At 42.8% G+C, this 23,038-nt stretch overlaps 1 protein-coding gene across 1 annotated transcript in view; it reads left to right on the top strand.

Moving 5' to 3' along the window:
* The window catches only part of LOC124546027 (protein argonaute-2), a 280,008-nt gene that overhangs the window by 20,763 nt on the left and 236,207 nt on the right, over window positions 1-23,038 (top strand). The window contains exon 2 of the mRNA XM_047125002.1: window positions 18,537-18,582. Within this exon, the coding sequence (XP_046980958.1) occupies window positions 18,567-18,582 (16 nt within the window). The 5' untranslated portion in view covers window positions 18,537-18,566. The remainder of the gene's footprint in view (window positions 1-18,536; window positions 18,583-23,038) is intronic.

Here is a 23,038-nt window from a genome sequence, read left to right as displayed (position 1 = left end):
GCGAAGAACATCTAAGTATATTAACTATATTATGAAAAGGAAAGTTGCCACCCACCATATATCGGAGATGCTGAGTCGCAGATAGGCACAGCAAAATGACTGTCACAAATAAAGCTTTCGGCCCATCAGGCTTTTGTAAAAGAATAAAGCTTCACCTGCATGTGCTGGCACAAACGCAACTCACACACACATTTGAATATTCCCTCACTACATTTCTATGAGCTGATTATTTTTGTGCGTAGTTACCCTGAGTTAGTTGTCAACATGATTACACCACCAGAAATCAAAATAATTTTATGCTGTGAATCTTGCAAGACTTGTGTTGAAGACAACTTGCAATACTTCTTAAGACATCCGAACTCCCTCTACCATCAAATAAAGTTCACAATGGAAACTGAAAAGGAGGGATGCCTTCCATTCTTGTATGTTTTGGTTCGGCGCAGAGAGGATGGCACTTTGGGACATGAAGTGTATAGGAAGCCGACGCACACCGATCTGTATTTACGTGCAAATAGCTGCCACCATCCTGCCCACAAAATGAGTGTTCTCTGAACTTTGACTCACAGAGCGCATATTATTTCTGACGAAAGCAGTCTGCAAGATGAACTTTCCCACTTACAAAGTGTGTTTGAAGACAATGGGTACTCTCCACAACAAATACAGAGGGCACTAAAAATGAAACCGAAAGAGGCCACAAAGAAGGCAGAAGAAGATGAAGAAACCTTTAAATCGATGGCCTTCCTGCCATGTGTGGGTACCCTCTCATCAAAAATAGGACGCATTCTCGGCAGACACAAAGTAAAAGTGATTTTTCGTCCTCCACCCAAGAGAACTGCACTCGTGGGCTCTGTCAAAGATGGTTTGCTGCTCCGAAAATCTGGAGTTTACAAAATTCCATGTGAATGTGGCCTTTCTTACATCGGACAAACAACTCGTACTGTCCAAGAAAGATGTACAGAACACCGGAGGTACACACGACTTTTACAACTTAACAAGTCGGCAGTGGCAGAGCACTGTATTGATAATGGTCACAGTATGTTGTATGACAACGTCGAAATTCTGGCAACTACATCATCCTTTTGGGACTAGATGGTGAAGGAGGCAATTGAAATTCGCTTGACGATGAATCTAATTAATAGAGATAGTGGTTTTGATCTTGATCAATCATGGAATCTGGCACTTGATGTAATAAACTCGCAAAGACGTCACAGTGCAGCTCACAATGATATATCGATATGCCAACACAGATGAAGTGCACAGTCATAGATACAACTCGCGCATCATGCACGTCTCTGGCACATTTGCATCTGTGGCCGCATGCGCAGTCGCTCGGTACAACAGTATAAAGGGACGAAGCGAGCACTGGAGCGGCAGTCTTGGGGCTCACTCTGAAGATGGCTGAATGTTATACAGCCGAAATATTAGAAGAAGAAGGAGATTTCTTGCGGCTGCACACCCAAAACTTAATGGAACAATAATTTTATGCTGTCCACCCACCACTTAAAACTGTATGCTCAAACTCGACTGTGTATGGGTATGAAAATGTATTAAAAAGTGAAAGAAAGAGAATGGCTCAGCCTAAATTTAGAAACACCTTATATGAGAAACTAATTCAGGAATGTTACTATTCAGTAGAAGAATTCATGAATGACGACCTGAAAATTTGGGCAGGAGAGAGCATTGTCAGTTTTTAAAAGTTTGTTACTTTCTAAGAAAATTTTTGAGTGCCTTAATGATATTACAAGAAAAATTGTAAACCAGCTTTTGTGTTTTGACAAGTTAACATAAAGTTAATGACTTGAAATTGTATGTTATGAGACAATAATCTTCTATTCTGTTCTATTCCTCAATTTCAGTTCCTGCCTCATTCACCAGGGACTGGACACTAACTTTGGTGTCACTAACAGCGTTTACATACGACCAAAATTTCTTTGGCTTTTGTGAAATATCATTTGGCAATATTTGGCAATGGTAGTCATCGAAGGCACCATGCATTACTCTCTTGACAGGCAAATGCGTTTTGTTTAGCATCTCTCTGTCTATAGTCCTATGTTTTGTTTTACACCTATTGTTCAGTAATGTTTCTTTATGGTCACTGTGTACTATGGAGGGTCCCTCACATTATGAACTGTTCTACTGGGTACATATATATCCAGTGTGTGGTCTTAAAGCTTGAGCCATAGTTGCTCTACATGCTCCTGACCTGTTCTGAAAGTTTGAAGTTCCTCATTGAGATATGAAACTACTGATTTTTCATCTAGTTTTCTGAACGTGTATATCTTTCTGCTTGTTTTAGTTGTTCATCACTGAACTGTGTTGTGGTCATTATACCAGTTTCAGTATGAACAGCCTCAAAGAGGTCAGATCTGTTTATTGCCATTAGATCCAATACATTTTCATGAGTGAGGTTCAGAACTATCTGTTCGAGCCAGTTTTTAGAGAAAGCATTTCGGAGGATGTCTTATCGTGCACACCGCCAGCAAAACTGTGGATGATTAAAAGTCTCCACCAGTGATTGCAATATGATTGGGGAATTTACATAGAAGTGAACTGGGTTTTTTTCTAAAGTTTTTGGTTACATCAGGATATGAGTCTGGCGAAGGGCGCCTCAGATGGTGCATCAAGTCTATTGTGCATTGAGGATCTTTAGCCCACTTTCTCGTCGTGGCATTGCAGTCCCGCTCATCCTTCCTCTTGAGTGAGGATACCTTCCCGGGTGCATTTTCGTCCACCCACTATGCAGTATCGTTTTCTGCACCAACTAGGACCATGGAATTCTTTGTACCTCATATCTAGCCCAGTAGCCAGTCTGTTGTGGGGCCTCCATGTACCCTTTTGGTTGTAGCCCCCTGACAACACAGGGATCGCTCTGCCGATGCCTGTGCCGTTAACTCCCCATGTATGCCATGGAGTAGATGCTCATCTTCCTGCGGCATCGGGACTGACTGCTGAGGATGGATAGCACCCGCTGGGAGGCCCACCTGGTCAGAGTGGATGGCTTCAGGGCGGATGACATGCCATACAGCGTAGTATGTCATCTCTTGCTGGTGGTCTCCCACCAGCAGTCTCTAAGTGGGCAAAGTCTTAACTTCAATGCTAAGAACTATGACCGCAAATTTTTCCCGTCCCTGGCCAGACCGTGGGAGGAACACCAGGCTAAGGATGGCAGTGAAGCTTATTCACCTCGATACCTGGTATGTACGAGAGTTGATGGGGAATCTTTCATGTCCATGAAGCCTCAGTTTTTTGTGGAGGATTTGGAGGACAAGTTTGGGGAGGTGGAGGGCTTGTCCAAAATGCGCTCTGAGTCAGTCTTGATAAAAACAGCATCCTCTGTCCAGTCACAGGCATTACTCGCTTGTGACAATTTGGGGGATGTTTCTGTTACCATCACATCCCATAAGAGTTTAAATATGGTCCAGGGTATTATATTCCACAGGGACCTTCTTTCACAGCCTGATGACGAGCTGCGCACCAGTTTAGAGCGGCGACGTGTTCCTTTTGTCTGGCGCGTACATTGGGGTCCGAGGGATAATCAGGTTGCCACTAGTGCCTTCGTCTTGGCCTTCAAGGGTGACACATTGCCCCAGAAGATCAAGGTGCTGGTCTACCACTGTGCTGTTAAGCCGTATATCTCTCCCCCAATGCGGTGCTTTTAAGTGCTGGAAGTTTGGCCAGATGTCTTCTCACTGTACTTCCAGCATCACGTGTTGTGTGTCAACTGTGGAGAGCATCATTCACCTTGCTTGCCAGAGTGCAGGATTTTACAGAAAAAGAGGAAAATCATATAAGATGCTGGATCGATTGACGGACACTGAGACTAAGAGGAAATTTGAGTGCCTACATCCTGTGGCTATGACCACCTCTTATGCCGCCGCTACGTGACAGTTGTCGCCCTATCAGTTCCTCACATTCCAGTCGCCTCTCAGAACCACAAGACTACACTTGCCCCCTTAATGGTGGGGGGCACTTCCCTCTCTGTTGTTCCCGCACTGCACCACCAACTTCAGGAGCAACACCCCCACCCCAACCATCGGGGATATCAGTCTCCACTTCTGAGCCAGAGAAACGTAAGTCTTCTTCAGCTCCTCTCGCTAGGAAGGGGTCCCTTGGGTCACTCCCTTCCCAGTTTTCTGCTAGTGCAAAAGATGACACCCGCCAGTGGCTGAAGAGCCCAAAAGCAGCTGGTCGTAGGGCTTCACACTCATCCCCAGTCCCGGAGACTGAGCCAGTGAAGTCCTCCCAGCCAGGGAAACCTAAGGAGCAGCGAGAGAAATAAAAAAAGAAAACCCTTAAGGCCATGGAAATTGCGGTGACACCCACACCACCTCTACCTACAAGCTCTGCTTCTGCAGATGAGGTGGAGATTCTGGCATATGCTGAGGACCTAGATCTCGCTGGACCCTCAGACAATGGATATAGACTGCTAGGGCAAAAAGTCAGTGGCAGCAGGTGACCCTGAGGAGTGAATTGCTTTACATGCCTTACCAGTCTCATGATGACAACATCCTCCACTGGAATTGTGGCAGTTTTTCCACCACCTGACTGAGCTACGGCAACTTAATCTTTACACCTGCTTTCTGCATTGCCCTCCAGGAAACCTGGTTCCCAGCAATGTGGACCCCCTGTCCTTCCCAGCTATAAGAGATAATACAGGAACCGTAGCGACTATAATAGTGTGTCAGGTGGAGTTTGCATTTATATCCTAAACTCAGTCTGTAGTGAAACTGTGCCCCTTCAAACCCCTCTTGGAGCTGTGGCTGTCAGAATAAGGATGACACAGGAAATAACTGTCTGCAATGTATATCTTCCTCCAGATGGTGCAGTATTTCTGAATGTATTAACTGCAATGATTGATCAACTCCATAAACCTTTCCTACTTTTGGGAGATTTTAATGCCCATAATCCCTTGTGGAGTGGCACTGTGCTTACTGGCCAAGGCAGAGATGTCGAACCTCTGTCTCAGTTCGACCTGAGCATCCTAAATACTGGTACTCTACACATTTCAGTGTGGCTCACGGTAGGTACTTGGCCATTGATTTATCAGCTTGCAGCCCCAGACTTCTCCCATCTATCCACTGGAGAGCACATGACGACCTGTGTGGTAGTAACCCCTTCCCCATCTTCCTGTCACTGCCCCAGTGTCAGGCCCAAGGACGCCTGCCCAGATGGGCTTTAAACAAGGTGGACTGGGAAACTTTCATCTCTGCTGTCACCGTTGAATCTGCCCCACACAGTGGGGGAGATGATGGTTGAGCAGGTGACTACAACAATTGTTTCTGTGGCAGAAAACACAATCCCCTGCTCTTTAGGGTGCCTCTGGCACAAGGCAGTCTCTTGGCGGTTGCCGGAAGTTGCTGAAGCAATTGAGGAGCGTTGGTGAGCTCTACAGCGGCAAAAGTGACACCCTTCCCTGGAGCACCTAATAGCCTTTAAATGCCTCTATATGTGCGTTCGCCAACTTATGAAACGACTGAAGCAGGAGTGTCGGTTGAGATACGTCTCGACAATTGGGTGCCATACGTCACCTTTCCAAGTCTGGGCAAAGATCAAACATGTTTTTGGGTACCAACCCCAACAGGCTTTCCCAGTGTTAACATAAATGGCGTGTTATCTACTGATGCAAATGCGATTGCCGAGCACTTTGCCGAGCACTTTGCACTTTGCCGAGCACTTTGCCGAGCACTTTGCCGAGCACTTTGCCGAGCACTTTGCCGAGCACTTTGCCGAGCACTTTGCCGAGCACTTTGCCGAGCACTTTGCCGAGCACTTTGCCGAGCACTTTGCCGAGCACTTTGCCGAGCACTTTGCCGAGCACTTTGCCGAGCACTTTGCCGAGCACTTTGCCGAGCACTTTGCCGAGCACTTTGCCGAGCACTTTGCCGAGCACTTTGCCGAGCACTTTGCCGAGCACTTTGCCGAGCACTTTGCCGAGCACTTTGCCGAGCACTTTGCCGAGCACTTTGCTTGAGCCTCTGCATCAGAGAATTACCCCCAGCCTTTCTCACTCTCAGATGGCAGCTGGAAGTGAAAGTCCTCTCATTTACTACACTTCACAGTGAATCCTACAAAGCACGATTTACAGAGTGGGAGCTCCTCAGTGCCCTTGCACATTGCCCCGACACAGCTCCTGGGCCAGATCGGATCCACAGTCAGATGGTTAAACATCTCTCATCTGACCACAAGCGACATCAACTCTGTCATCTTCAACCGGATTTAGTGTGATGGCGTCTTTCCATCACAATGGTGGGAAAGAACCATCATTCCGGTGCTCATTGTGACAGTGAGTGATATTTTCGAGCACACTGCAGTTGTGAAGAGTGTATCGAGTTAATTGGTAACCCGGTAAAAACCTGCTTGATGTGGATAGCTATCGGCCTCACCGACGTTCTTTGCAAGCTGCTTTAATGTATGGTGTGTCGGCGGTTGGGTTGGGTCTGGTCCTGGCGTCACGTGGCCCTACTGGATCCGTGTCGGGTCAGCTTCCACAAGGGTCGCTCTACCACTGATTCTGTCCCTAGAGTCTGCCATCCGAACAGCCTTTTCCAAATGCCGACACCTGGTTGCCGTCTTTTTTGACTTGCGAATAGTGTACGACACCACCTGGTGCCGTATCCGTGCCACATTGTACGAGTGGGGCCTCAGAGACCCGCTCCTGATTTTTATCCAAAACTGACTGTTGCTCTGTACTTTCCGTGTCTAAGTTGGTGCCTCCCGTAGTTCCCCCCCATGAGAATGGCGTCCTGCAGGGCTCTGTATTGAGTGTGTCTATATTTTTAGTGGCCATTAATGGTCTAGCAGCAGCTGTAGGGCCATCTGTCTCTCCTTCTCTGCATGCAGACGACATCTGCATTTCGTACTGCTCCACTGATACTGGTATTGCTGAGTGGCACCTGCAGGAAGCCATTCACAAGGCACAATCGTGGGCTCGAACCCACGATTTCCAGTTTTCGGCCGCAAAGTCGTGTATTTAGCACTTCTGTCAGCATTGTACCGTTCATCCAGTACCAGAACTATACCTTAATGAAGATCCACTCACTGTATCGGAGACATATCGATTCTTAGGGATGGTTTTCGTTGCCTGATTGACTTGGCTTCCTCACCTTTGTCAGCTTAAGTGGAAGTGCTGGCAGCACCTCAATGCCTTCCGCTGCCTGAGCAACACCAACTGGGGTGCAGCTTGCTCTAAACTGCTGCAGCTCTACAGAGCCCTTGTTCAATCCCACCTTGACTACGGGAGTCTGGTTTATGGTTTGGCAGCACTCTCAGCATTGGGTTTACTCGACCCAATGCACCATTGAGGCGTTCATCTAGCGACAGGAGCTTTTAGGATGAGTCGGGTGACTGGCGTTCTTGTGGAGCCTGGAGTCCCTCCATTGCAGGTTAGGCATGCACAACTGTTGGCCAGTTACATGGCACACGTTCGTAGTTCTCCTGGGCATCCGAATCACCGTCTCCTTTTCCCAACCACAGCGGTTCATCTCCCGCATCAGCGGCCCAGGTCAGGGCTTCCAGTTACAGTTTGTGTCCGATCCATTCTTTCTGAACTGGAGTCCTTACCTTTTCCACCTATACTTGAGGTCCATTCACATACACCTCCATGGTGTACACCTAGGCCACGACTTCACCTGGATCTTTCACATGGCCCTAAGGACTCAGTTAACCCTGTGGCTCTCCACTGCCACTTCCTCTTGATTCTTGACATGTACCGGGACCACGAAGTGGTTTAATCCAACGGCTCGATGGCTGATGCTCACGTCGGTTTCGCGTATGTCTGTGGAGGACATATTGAACACCATTCCTTGCCCGATGGCTGCAGTGTTGTCATGGCCGAGCTGGTGGCTATGTCTTGTGCTCTTGAGCACATCCATTCATGCCTTGTTCTGTTTACTGACTCCTTGAGCAGCCTACAAGCTATCGACCAGTGCTACCCTCATCATCCTTCAGTAGTGTCCATCCAGGAGTTCATCTTTGTCCTGGAACGGTCCAGTCGTTCAGTGGTGTTTGTCTGGACCCAAGGTCACGTCGGAATCCCAGGCAACTAAGTTGCCGACCAGACAGGCTACGTGGAAAACGCTTATGGAGATCAGCTTCTCTGCAACTGACCTGCGTTCAGTACTATGCGGCAAGGTTTTGCAGCTTTGGGAGACGAAATGGCATAACCTCAGCACGCACAACAAACTGTTGCCATTAAGGAGACTACGAATGTGTGGCAGTCCTCCATGGGGGCCTATCGCAAGGACTCTGGTTTTCTGCTGGCTCTGCATTGGCCACACTTGGGTGACACACAGCTACCTTCTGTGACGTGATGATGCACCTCAGTGTTGGTGCGGCACCCAGCTGACAGTGGCTCATGTCTTGGTGAGTTGTCCTTCTTAGGCTGCCCTGTGACGGACTCTTCAGTTACCGGACTCGTTGCCATTAATTTTAGCTGACAACGTCTCGGCAACTAATTTAGTTTTACGTTTTATACGTGACGGTGAGTTTTATCATTCTGTAGAAGTTTTAGCGCATGTCGTTTGTCCCTTTGTGTTCTGCACTCTAATGCTCTTAGGTGTGGATGTTTTAATATGTCGCAGAGTGGCTGGATTTTTCTTTTTATTCTCGTGGTCAGCCGGCCATGGTCATCTGCTCTCTTGGTTTTACCCCCTTCTACCTGTTTCTTGCTTATCTCTGAGGTTTTCTTTTCCTGTTTTGTCCATAGTAGTATTGGTTGTCCTTCTGTCATTATTCTATTTCTTCCTTTCTCCTGTTGGTTGCGCAGTATGTCTCCTTTTTTCTTCGTTCTGTTGTGTAATTATTTTACCGGGAACAAGGGCCGATGACCTCGCAGTTTGGTCCATTCCTCCCCTCCCCTCCCCCCGCCCCCACCCCTTCCCCCCACCCCCGTTTAACCAACCTACGAGTTTCCGCAAAACAGGTGAAGTGAGTCCCACTGGCTCAGTTTCAGTGAAAGACAGCATCCAGTATCCTCTCAAATTGCTGGATATTGCTGTGTAACAGCAAAACAATTATACTTTGTTGAAAATATTGAGGGTAAGTTCAACAGAGTAGTTGCACTGAAAAAAGTGAAATGGGTCCTTATTTATCAGAACTACTACTACTGTGCGATTACAAGCATTCATTGAATGTTACATACTGGGTGACGTTGCTATTACTGTCAACTACATATAAAAATCTTAATATGACCCTATGTATTAATTCCACTGAGACCTTATGCTTCTGGCCAAGAGTGAATTGTAATCCAACCCAGCAAGACCAGATGTTTGTCATCCACTTATGGGTAGAATTACCTAGTACCTGTGCCATGTTAAATTGACTGTTTTCACTGAACCTTTTCGTGGACAGTGTTTTAATAATGACCTGTTTTGTGGGGAAATTCTTAAAAGGGTCAAAGGTTTCTTTATAATTAGAAAGCTAAAAAAAAGTCAATCCATGCACATGTACCTAGACAATTGACTGACAGAATTTCTTTGTACCGAGAAAATGGTATCAGAGAAAACATACATTAGGCTTGAAAAAAACAGAGGTTACAGGAAATTGAGTTTAAAGTTTTGTAGTACTTGCAGAGTCTTTAATACATTTCTGCTGCACACTAGTCATTTAAATTCACAATTTCTTTCAATACATTTGTCATAGATTACTCTGCTCACCATTTTGTGAGCAGGACACAGTAAAGAATTGTATTCCTGAAATTATAGGAGAGATTGGTAAATTCCGAAAGGCATATAAAGCTTTCCCTGCTGCTAACCTCTTTCCAGGAGAATGTATGGAATGCACAAATGTAATAGTCTCTTCGTTATATTCACTGTTTCCTTTCTTCGAGGTCCTCCAGACCTTTTCTTGTCAACTTTGCTCAGAAAAGAACAACACTTGTCAACTTTGCTCACAAACAAACAACAATCATGTTATTTTATTACTGTAGAAACAGAGCAGCACAACAAATAGTGTAGCTAATAGCTGAAAGCTCAAATTGGCCGAAAAAAATGTCTATAGACTTATGAATTGTAAGAAGATAAGTCAAGGAGCAATAAATGGGAATGTCTGATTTTGAAAGCTGCCATTTAAACTGACTTTTAGGACCTTAAAGTAAGGACTAGGTCGAAAGTACGTTAATTTTGCACGAAACACACTTCAAACAATCCTATTGACCAACAAAAAGAATTTTCATAGTTTTCAAGGTACTTTGTGCCCTTACTTCAAAAAGACTCAAAGAATAACAGAATATACGAGGGCAGTTCAATAAGTAATGCAACACATTTTTTTTCTGAAACAGGGGTTGTTTTATTCAGCATTGAAATACACCAGGTTATTCCCCAATCTTTTAGCTACACAACACTATTTTTCAACGTAATCTCCATTCAATGCTACGGCCTTACGCCACCTTGAAATGAGGGCCTGTATGCCTGCACGGTACCATTCCACTGGTCGATGTCGGAGCCAACGTCGTACTGCATCAATAACTTCTTCATCATCCGCGTAGTGCCTCCCACGGATTGCGTCCTTCATTGGGCCAAACATGTGGAAATCCGACGGTGCGAGATCGGGGCTGTAGGGTGCATGAGGAAGAACAGTCCACTGAAGTTTTGTGAGCTCCTCTCGGGTGCGAAGACTTGTGTGAGGTCTTGTGTTGTCATGAAGAAGGAGAAGTTCGTTCAGATTTTTGTGCCTACGTACACGCTAAAGTCACTTCTTCAATTTCTGAAGAGTAGCACAATACACTTCAGAGTTGATCGTTTGACCATGGGAAAGGACATCGAACAGAATAACCCCTTCAGTGTCCCAGAAGACTGTAACCATGACTTTACCGGCTGAGGGTATGGCTTTAAACTTTTTCTTGGTAGGGGAGTGGGTGTGGCGCCACTCCATTGATTGCCGTTTTGTTTCAGGTTCGAAGTGATGAACCCATGTTTCATCGCCTGTAACAATCTTTGACAAGAAATTGTCACCCTCAGCCACATGACGAGCAAGCAATTCCGTACAGATGGTTCTCCTTTGCTCTTTATGGTGTTCGGTTAGACAACGAGGGACCCAGCGGGAACAAACCTTTGAATATCCCAACTGGTGAACAATTGTGACAGCACTACCAACAGAGATGTCAAGTTGAGCACTGAGTTGTTTGATGGTGATCCGTCGATCATCTCGAACGAGTGTGTTCGCACGCTCCGCCATTGCAGGAGTCACAGCTGTGCACGGCCTGCCCGCACGCGGGAGATCAGACAGTCTTGCTTGACCTTGCGGCGATGATGACACACGCTTTGCCCAACGACTCACCGTGCTTTTGTCCACTGCCAGATCACCGTAGACATTCTGCAAGCGCCTATGAATATCTGAGATGCCCTGGTTTTCCGCCAAAAGAAACTCGATCACTGCCCGTTGTTTGCAACGTACATCCGTTACAGACGCCATTTTAACAGCTCCGTACAGCGCTGCCACCTGTCGGAAGTCAATGAAACTATACGAGACGAAGCGGGAATGTTTGAAAATATTCCACAAGAAATTTCCGGTTTTTTCAACCAAAATTGGCCGAGAAAAAAAATGTGTTGCATTACTTATTGAACTGCCCTCATATATAGGCTCCTTTGACCTTGGATTTCGAGGGAAGACACAACTTGGGTTACAGATACGATGTTAAACCTTACATCCACCAACGTAGGAGGTATTTCCAGTGCCTACTCTTTAGTCACATGTACTCTGGAACACCGTCGAACCTGTGTATTTATTGTCCAGGACAGTGTCCTCCAAGACCAGCAGCCTGCTCTGTGCTCAAAAAAGGAAGTAACTGTGAGAATGTAAATTCTAGACTGGTAATCTTATTTCAAAGTTGGAAAGAAGTGCGACCACCTTCACCTCATCATAATGTTTGGCCTTCATGCTGATGCATCCAGGAACATCTACACTCTCTCCAGCACTGACAGAGCGGAGGACACCATGCAAGGTGCCCCCCCCCCCCCCCCCCCCCCTTACCTACACAAAGCAGAAATGTGCCACACAAACCAATGGGTGCAAGAGCCACAGATTGCAGAGTAACTTGTTCTTCATTCAGTCCAAAGCTTAAAGGCAGCAAAATTCACACTAACTCAAACCCCCACCCCTTCAGAGACAGAAAGAGAAAGGAAAGAAAATACCCTAAACCAAAAACAGATCTGGCAGTTCTAGCTGAGCAGTCAGACAGTGGCGCCTCCTCCTGACATGAGGTTTGGAGGGGAAGGATGATGGGAAATTTCCATAATTGTCATCTTTTCCTAAACCACACAAGGACTTTTTCTTCAGCCCTCTTCCTACCGCTTCAATCTTTCTACGAGGAGGAGGAACCACAGATTTCCTCTTGCTGCAACTTGGTGGTTAGACTTTTTATCCATCCAATTATATTATAATTTCTCTTAGTGGAGACTTCATCACTGACTCCCTGGACATTGGTTAACTTTTGCTGCACACTTCGCAGAACAATCTGTGTCCTGGAGTTATCATCCTACCTCTCCAATTACCACGAGCTGGCAGAAAACAACACTTTCTCCTTCCACTCCCATGACCTAGGAACTTGAAGTGGTCTTCTCAGCTAATGGGAACTTTGTAGTGCTTCAACTTCATGTTCATATATGTCCCCAGATTTCATTAAAAGAAGCAACCAGGTGCTTCAACAGCTGAGCAGTAGCAGTCAAGAGTTTCTTGGAAATTTTTAATGAAATATGATAAATACGATGAGAGGGAGCTTTTCCCACCATGTGGTGGGAGAGCATTGTAGTATATAGCATGAAACCAGAAAAGATGCACACAACCTAGATAATTAGATCCAAGTGTCTGACGCCTATGTTATGTAAATTATCAGAAAGAATGGTTGATAGGTGACTGTTGGGTTTTAGAATCCAAATGGCTACTTGTTAATTCCAGAGCAGCTTCAGTTGATGTAGCTCATGAGGAGGAGTCAGTAAGTAGGGTAGAATGCTCCTAATTTTTGGGTGCACATATTGATGAAAATTTGGACTGGTAGAAGCATATTACTGAGCTTCTCAAACAATTAAGTTCAGCTACTTTTTCTCTTGGGTATAAATGCTAATCTTTGAAACAAAAGTATGTCTCCTGGCATGTTTTGCATATTTACACTCAGTAGGCCTAAATGTCGTTTGGAATAATTTTCTGGGGTAACTCATCACTTAAAAAGAAATTATTGATTGCACAAAAGGAGCAGTAAGAATAATATGTGGTGGTCACTCATGGACATCATGTAGTTCTCTTCCAGGTGCTAGGCATTTTAACTGTACAGTCACAATACATATTTTTGCTAATGAAATTTGTCATAAATAATCCATCACGCTTTGAGAATAACACTGGTGTACAAGACTACGACACAAGAGTGAAAAATTACCTTTTTTACCCATTGTTAAAGCTGCCAGTGGCTCAGAGAGGAATCAATATTCAGTAACAAAAAGTTTTGGAAATTTGCCCAATAAAATAAATGACTGACATGTAGTGAAGCAAATGTTAAATCTAATTTAAAATCTTTTCTCCTGGACAATGCCATCTATTCCAGTGATTTTTTACTTAAAAAGACACTAAAAAGAAAGGAAAAAACTTTAGTTACATGAATAGGAATAAAATGGTACCTGATTGCCACGTTCTTATATTTACAGAAAGCATATGATATTACATGGTGCCATCATATTTTGTCTATGTTGTGTAAGTGTTGTTTTTGGTGTTGTGTACTCATTTTTGTGCAGAACTTTTTATCACTGACTGTTTCAGTTATCAGTTGGCACAATCTTAGCACCCATTGTGTTCAGGTGAAAGGAGTTCCATGTGGAGGGATTCTAAATCCTGCCCACTTTGCTGTTGCAGTCAACAGTATTGTAAAAACTTTGCTTCCCCCCCCCCCCCCCCCCCCCCCCAGCCTAATTGTCATTATATGTAGAGGACTATAGGACTATTGTATACATTACAAATGGTTGGTTCAAATGGCTCTGAGTACAATGGGACTTAACATCTGAGGTCATCAGTCCCCTAGAACTTAGAACTACTTAAACCTAACTAACCTAAGGACAGCACACACATCCATGCCCGAGGGAGGATTCGAACCTGCGACCATAGCGGTCACTCGGCTTCAGACTGAAGCGCCTAGAACTGCTCGGCCACATCGGCCGGCTATACATTACACATCTCCATCTCACCTTACTGTGGAACAGGTACCTCAGAATGGTATATGAGATGGACATGATTGGCTTCAGGAGCATGGGTACTGTTTCTCGCCAACAAAATCTCGTGCAGTGTTGCAGACTTAGGTCTGTAAAGTCCACTTGGAGCTTTACTTGTAAGACCTGATACTATAATAGTAGTTGACAAATTCAATTTTTAGCATAGTTGCTACATGTATATTAACTCAAGGATAATTGTATGAGGAAATTAAATGCCATTTCCTCAGCACTTCCTCTTGGGGAACGGTTCGAACTGTTTTCTAAAACACTATTTTATCTTCCTTAAGTTATGGATGTGTTACACATGGTTCAGCAACACCACCTTTATTTGGTTTATTAAACCATGTACAAAATAAAAGAAGCGACTGGAGCCTTCTGTACAAACTTGGTTGATAGTCTTCTTGTGGGAAGAGGCATCTCACCTTTGACAGTATGCTATCAGCTCCTCTTGATCAAATGTCATCATTGTCAACCAGCAATCGGAACAGCTCTTTGTTTTATTTCATTCTGTTTCAGAATGAGGCGATCTAGCTGCTTATGAACTATCTGCGACAGGTTGACAGGAACTTTGTGGAGAACTCTAGCTCAGAATCCCCCTTGGTATGTCCAAGGACAGTAATGTGGATTGACATGCACTTGTGCCAGAGGCACTACAGTTTCAATCACTTATGTTGGCTGATATCTCTCTGTATATCATGATTGTCCATCCACCTTATGAAATCACATACACAGATGGCTCTCAAGTCCGTGACTGTTGTGTACACCTGTCTGTGCAGGAGTTTGAGCAGTGCTGCCTACTGAATTTTTACAGTAAATTTACTATGCAACAGAAAGTCGCATTTCAAGCTCTCAGACACATCGGAGCTCAAACAAACCTGAATTTTCGTGTATGTAGTGACTCCTGGATCAGATGGCAGATGAATGCTACCCAGGAAATGTGCTGGTCTCCAATATTCATGAGCTATTACGTGACCTCCTTAGAGCAGGAATCTCTAACTTTTCTTTGTACGCCGTCAGGGACGCAACTGAAATGGAAACATTACAAATTGAGAATGCCAGGCACTGACATTTGGGCACACATGACATCGTGTCTGAGAGACGGAATGCCAGATGCCACACATACTGACAAACTTGGAATGGTCAGAGAGATTGCTAAAGTGTGTTGTATTTCTCTGCAGGCCTCTTGCAAAGCAGCTTTCATCTTACACCTTACACCTTTTATGTATCAGTTGCACCAACCTCGCACTCAAACCTCTTGCAGCAGCACACCCTCCCCCCACCCCCCCACCTTCCTCCTCTGTCCTTCCCCTTCCTAGTGTGCACGTAGAACACCTTTGCCAATGATTCATATAAAACTTCCTGGCAGATTAAAACTGTGTGCCCGACCGAGACTCGAACTCGGGACCTTTGCCTTTCGCGGGCAAGTGCTCTGCCAACTGAGCTACCGAAGCCCGACTCGCGTCCGGTACTCACAGCTTTACTTCTGCCAGTTTGGAAGGTAGGAGACGAGGTTCTGCCAGAAGTAAAGCTGTGAGTACCGGACGTGAGTCGTGCTTCGGTAGCTCAGTTGGTAGAGCACTTGCCCACGAAAGGCAAAGGTCCCGAGTTTGAGTCTCGGTCGGGCACACAGTTTTAATCTGCGAGGAAGTTTCATATCAGCGCACACTCCGCTGCAGAGTGAAAATCTCACTCTGGAATGATTCATATACTTAAACACCATCATAACTGACCTATGACGAGAACTGAAATTGGACTTTAAAGTACTTTCCTTAAATACTGGTCGGTGGTGGAGCAGCTGCTGATTACGATTTACAGTCTTTAAGAGGACGGATACTACAATAAAATTTCAAACTTTTACTGATCTCGGTCGCTTAGGGAGTGGGTGCAGAGATGGTGCCATTTACTGGTTATTTAATGCCCATAGGTACTCAGTGCACTGTGCCTCTGAACTGATGTGTGCTAGTACCTTTTATTCCGTGAACCTACACATATAATTCCTTCTCATTTTAACACATCATAGTGTTTCACGTGCATCCCTCCATATGTATTATCTATTGCTGTCAAGTGGTATGAAGGGTGAATGTCTCTCATCCTAGATGATATACTGCACTGAGGGGCATCCAACTTCATGCTGCAATGCCCCCCCCCCCCCCCCCCCCCCCCCCCCATGTATCTAAGAACTGTCGCCACTACTACTGAGTGTAATGCTTCTCCTTTTAATGCCACTCATGGTTAGGTAACAAAAACAGGTATTAATCAATCCAAGAAGACTACTTAGATTAGCAACCCAAACAACCTATTTGTACCATCTTCCAGGCTTAAAGTGCATAAAGGGTCTTCCAGCCTTGTTCCCTGATCTCTTGTTTCCTTATTTACAGCTCTTTCTTGTTGAGTCAACTTCTGATTTTGAGTGGTTTGTTTGCTTTAAGTCTATATCACTGCCACAAGGCAAAACTGATCACACTTTGAATGAAAACTGTTCTTTTCAGTTACCTTGGAAATTTAGATTTGAAAGCTTTAATTTATTTACCAGAAATACACAAGGCCGTTTTTACCATTTCATTGACTTAGAATGAAAACCTAATATTTAAAAAATACGAAATACTTTTATTGCATTATTAAGTAAAAACCTCACATCCCAAATATTAGTAAGCCAGTGAGAGGTAACAACCTATGTGCTGTGCTCTAGTGAGGGAAACCATGTTAAATGGAAAAAAAAAACTCATAATGTGTGAAGTTTGTTGAATGATTTGCAGCTGGTTTCATCACCAAAGCAGACATTAATCGCTTTATTATGTACACTTTTTTAATCTTTAAGTTAGCAACAAAAATAATCAATGATTTATAATATAATGTAAATAGATAGATAAAGAAATCTACCCACCAAGTGGCAGCAGCAGAGCGCCTTTTACAAGCTTTCGGAGCCAATGGCTCTCTGGCAGAAGAGTTGAAGGGGGAGGAAGAGGGGTGAAAGAAAAGGACTGGAGACGTTTAGGGAAAGGGGTACAGTTTAGAAAAGTCACCCAGAACCCTGGGTCAGGGGAGACACACTGTACGGGATGAGAAGGAAAGACTTTAATTTAAGATATTGATTAATAACCTTGGCAGTTATAAGTGTAAAATGCTACAATTAGATGTGAAAATAAAGTATAAAGCTTAGGTGAGATACAACTAAAACTTTTAATTCAAAATAAGTTTATTTAACTTTCCGTAAAATTTTTGTTTCCTAAGATAATGGCTTTTTCATTATGAGCTGACAGTACATTTCTTTTTTTTGTCTATCCATTGTCTAGTAAATATAAAAACCTATCTTTGTGTTATATGTATGACTTCACCATTGATTTGCACAATTTTCTATTGTTACACATTATTAAATTTCTCTTGTAGTTGGTTACTCTGTAAAGCTCGTCCATTTATTGTTGTAGTTGATCTGCACTGGGTGCAAACACGACAGTGTCATCTGTAAAAAGAAAAAGGTTCAAATATTATTCCATTTGCAAGCGCGTGCGCACACACACACACACACACACACACACACACACACACACACACACACACACACACACACACACGCACCACCCCTTCTTCGGATTTACATTCTAAGTGTCTAAAAACTTTTGTCTAGTACTGGTGAAAATGGTAAGATAATGAACGAATGATTTCTATATAGGAGATGGTTTCAGACAAGCTGTTCTCAGCTGTCCCAGAAATGACAGAAAAAATTGTGAAAATAGCAGCTTAAGAATCAATGGGAGAAGGCCCAGCTATTGGTTTAAAGATGACACTGTAATGTTGGCTAATAACATTGATATACTCCTATCTTTGATTACTGATCTCACCTCCCAATGTCACCAATATAAAAAAAAAGTGTTGTAAAAGTGTGGCCATTTATTGCAAAAGATACATTAAGGCAAATCCTGTTTCCATAAATGACAATTTATGTAAAACAATTGTATAAAGTTAAAATTTCAGTTTAGAAAATGGTTAAAATTAAGTCAGAGTAGCTGATCAGCAATTTCCATCAGCAGACATAGTTTGTTAGTACTGCTAATAGAAACACTTTAATTAGAAAATAGTAATCCTAGCTTTTGGAATTGTATGTTCTTTCTTGAGGTAACAATGATGTATAGTTGGGACAGTTGGAAAGACATGGGCTAAGTTGGGAGGGACCCAGCTGTTACGTGGACAAGGAGACGGAAATAGACAATGTTATATTGTAAACAGTAAACAGTAAATTTAAATCTAGAATCTGTTTATATGGATACAAATAAATCACTCGTGTAAATGATCAGCAGGTAGCAGTATCTTCATTGAGCAAGAAACTGACTTATCTTTGTCTTATTTCAGATTTGGTTCTGCACTGTCAGCTAAGTCAACATGGGGAAAGGAAAAAGTAAGTACAGTGCTATTGTGAAAGCTTTTTGTCAGACTTTCTTTTATTGTTTAAATGTGTCCAAGTAGGTATATCAACAAGTGTAGCATACTTTTTAAAAAGATTGTACCGCTTCTGACCCCCCCCCCCCCCCCCCCAACAGTTTTTAAATTGATCGTAAAATCAGTGTTTTAGGTTCAGAGCACAGCAAAGGTGCTTAATTTTCCTTTACCTAGACTGAAATAACTAAGTGATTGACAATTAGTTGTTTACAGGAAAGATATCATAGTAACAACCAGTGTGTGAGCTTGGTCATTCCTTCTATCTGTTCACCATTGTCACATCACTCTGTTACCGCAGGTGTCCGTTGCAAGAGTCAGTTGTAGATGACACTTGTGATGTCTAACAAAACAGTTGATTTGTTTTTGTTGTTTGCATTATATATCTATCTGTTGTTTATTTTGTGTGTCATAATGTTTTAAATTAATTGCAAAAGTGTGCAGAAAAGTGTTGTTGTTTTTGTGGTCTTCAGTCCTGAGACTGGTTTGATGCAGCTCTCCATGCTACTTTATCCTGTGCAAGCTTCTTCCTCTCCCCGTACCTACTGCAACCTACATCCTTCTGAATCTGCGTAGTTTATTCATCTCTTGGTCTCCCTCTACGATTTTTACCCTCCATGCTGCCCTCCAGTACTAAATTGGTGATCCCTTGATGCCTCAGAACATGTCCTACCAATCGATCCCTTCTTCTAGTCAAGTTGTGCCACAGACTCCTCTTCTCCCCAATCCTATTCAACACCTACTCATTAGTTATGTGATCTACCCATCTACTCTTCAGCATTCTTCTGTAGCACCACATTTCGAAAGCGTCTATTCTCTTCTTGTCCAAACTAGTTATCGTCCATGTTTCACTTCCATACATGGCTACACTCCATACAAATACTTTCAGAAAAAACTTCCTGACAATTAAATCTATACTCGATGTTAACAAATTTCTCTTCTTCAGAAACACTTTCCTTGCCATAGCCAGTCTACATTTTATATCCTCTCTACTTTGACCATCATCAGTTATTTTGCTCCCCAAATAGCAAAACTCATTTACTGCTTTAAGTGTCTCATTTCCTAATCTAATTCCCTCAGCATCACCAGACTTAATTAGACTACATTCCATTATCCTTGTTTTGCTTTTGTTGATGTTCATCTTATATCCTCCTTTCAAGACACTGTCCATTCCATTCAACTGCTCTTCCAAGTCCTTTGCTGTCTCTGATAGAATTACAATGTCATCGGCGAACCTCAAAGTTTTTTTTTCTTCTCCATGGATTTTAATACCTATTCCTAACTTTTCTTTTTCTTATTAATATTCCACTAAGCAAATCTAGTACTGCATGTTTTGTGGAATCGTGTTAATGTATCCAGAACACTTGCGTCCAGCTGTTTCTGTCACAGCTACATTCTGTGCGAAGACATTGGCCTCTTCCGTTAGTTTGATCGAGGCAGGGCGAGGTCAGTAGTGTGCAGATTGTGGTTTTGTATCCATTATAAGTGAGGCATTGCTTGAATGATTAGGTAAGTGTAGAAAGGCATTCTCAGCAAATTACAATGGCTTAAGAAACATGTTGTCCATAAATGAATCATTTATTTGCCAAAGTTGCATACCTAATAGAAGTGTAACAAATGACCAAAAAAATTTTGCATGTTTTAAATATCTTTAGAGACTCAATCATGTCAGTCCTCTAGACATCAAGCTTTTCAAATTATATATTGTTCATTGTGAATAAGGAGAGACTTTTTCATGCAGCAATTAAAATGTATATTAACTTTCCCTACCTCCCTTTATAACCACAAATATCACTTATTTTTGCTGTAAAAAAAAAAAAAAAAAAGTAACTGTGCTTTCAGTTATTTCCATACTCTTAGAGATTGTGACTTGTACTGCAGTAAGCATGATTACTAAAGTGGAGTAATCAACTCCTCTTCAGCTTGTGTCCATTAAAATTTTGCCCCAAATATATTTATGCTAGTGGAAGGTAGATTAGAGCTTAACATCCGTCCAATGAAGCATAGGGCAGTGAGCATGAGCTCGGATTTAAATGAGGATGGGGCAGCCAAACGGGCGTGGAACTGCTCTGGTTTTTGTGATAGATTGTTAGGGAAACGTAAATGGAAACTTACTCTTTCTATTTGTAGTTAAGCTGATCCTGTTTGTACTAGCTGTTTCACTTTAAATTGGGGCTTGTGCTTATTGCAGTGTTGATTAATTCATTGGCATCAGGCTAGTAAGAAACTCGATGAAACTCTACATATCAGGAATATTTAAAAAAAATAATTGTTCTCTTGTTGCTTTGAAGTACTCTTCTGATAAATATGCAGTTTCAACTAACAATTCTGTGTTAAGAAAGTTAATTATTTTCACTTGTAGAAAAGAACTTTATAATCATTAAGTCAGTTGTGGTGTGTGGTTGTTGTTCAGTGACATTGTTACTTAAGTATGGCAGTATCAGAGAGCATTATTTTCAACCAAGATGTTAAATATTTTCATTTATCATGGTGAAATTTCAGATTCAGGAATTTAATTATTTAGTGTTCTTGAAATAAAATATACTGAATTCTCTCATTTTATCTGATAAGTCTTCTCATATTGGTGTTTCATGGCTGTTGATACATTAATAAATTTCTCTTTGGCTTTATGCAAGACAGATATTATGTGCAAATGGACCAAATCTCCCACCAAGCAGCTCATAACGGATACTAATCATTTTCATTTCATTAATTATGTACTTAATTACAGAGGATAGATTGCTACTTTCTGTAAAGATGACACATTGAGTTGCAGACAGGCACAACGAAAAGATTGTTAGTCACTGAGCTTTTGGCCAAAGCCTTCTCAGAAAAGAAAGGAAAACAAACATATGTAGGTACATAAGCAGGCACACCTCAGATACACATGACCACTATCTCAAAGCACTCTGGTCAGACTGCAACTCTTGTGTGAACGAAAGCAGTAAAAGGGAGGAACAGTAGGTTACGGGTGAGGTGAGCATGCAGGGGCTAGACACGCCCATGTCCTGCAATGTTATAGTCCCTTGACATCCTGGTAGGTGTGGGAAAAGTGAAAGTAAAAAACTATGAAATGCAACTGTCGGCTACATCATTTACAGTAATCAGTGTTGATCTTCCACCCCCATTTTTCAGCCAGTATAACAATGCAGTACATCGACACAGAGGACTATCGGTGAAGAAATAAAGCCTAAAGCAGGTGAACGTAAAAAATGTGGCGATCTGATGGCAGGTTGTGGGTATGGTGAATGCCCGGTGATCATCGTCTTCCAGCATGTGTTGTGCCAACAGTAAAATTCGGAGGCAGTAGTGTTATATTGTGGTCGTGTTTTTTATGGAGGGGGCTTGCACTCCTTGTAGTTTTGCATGGCACTATCACAGCACAGGCCTGCATTGATGATTTAAGCACCTTCTTGCTTCCCACTGTTGAGGAGTAATTCGGGGATGAAGATTGCACCTTTCAACACAATCGAGCACTTGTTCATAATGCACAGCCTGTGGCAGAGTAGTTACATGTCAATAACATCCCTGTAATGGACTGGCCTGCACAGAGTCCTGACCTGAATCCTATAGAATACCTTTGGGATGTTTTGGAAAGCCAACTTCGTGCCAGGCCTCATCGATCAACATAGATACCTCTCCTCAATGCATCACTTCGTGAAGAATGGGCTGCCATTCCCCAAGAAACTTTCCAGCACCTGACTGAATGTATGCCTGGAGAGTGGAAGCTGTCATCAAGGCTAAGGGTGGGCCGACACCATATAGAATTCCAGCATTATCGGTGGAGGGCACCACGAACGTGTAAGTCATTTTCAGCCAGGTGTCCTGATACTTTTGATCACATAATGTACCTCTTGATTGATGTGGTATGGAGCAACTGATGATTTTGGTTTAAATATATATATTTATTGCTCTACAATGCATTTGGTCTGTGTAATGACCAGCTACCCTGTATGCACGTAAATAAACTTTGTTGTATTGGTGCATTGTAATTTATTGTCTCAATACATTGCCCTAATTTCCATCATTAGCGTAAACTAATGGTCTTGCAAATACACAATTCATTTCTGAAACAGACATTATCATGTTATCTTTGTTTTACCATGTCACAGAAGTTGTTTTTGTTGTGCTTCTTTGATACTACGAATGTATGATAGCGCCTCTGGTTGCAATACAAACTCCGAAAATAATTTTTTGATAACATATATTAATGTATCTGCATTTATTAGTTAGAATGTGTGAAATTTGGGTTTTACCAGGCTCATTCTGTAGGTATTCTTGCTATCATGTCTTACTGTGGGTGAGACTAAATTATGTGTCTTCTAAAAGTAATTTAATTTCTGATTATTTTAAAGTCAAACAAATGACTATTTTATTCTTTGCCAGAAATAATTAGCTCTCCAAGAAGTAAGATTTCA

This window comes from Schistocerca americana, chromosome 8 (assembly GCF_021461395.2).
Source record: "Schistocerca americana isolate TAMUIC-IGC-003095 chromosome 8, iqSchAmer2.1, whole genome shotgun sequence".
Classification (NCBI taxonomy): Eukaryota; Metazoa; Arthropoda; class Insecta; order Orthoptera; family Acrididae; genus Schistocerca; species Schistocerca americana.
This window is presented reverse-complemented; position numbering and strand designations above follow the sequence as displayed.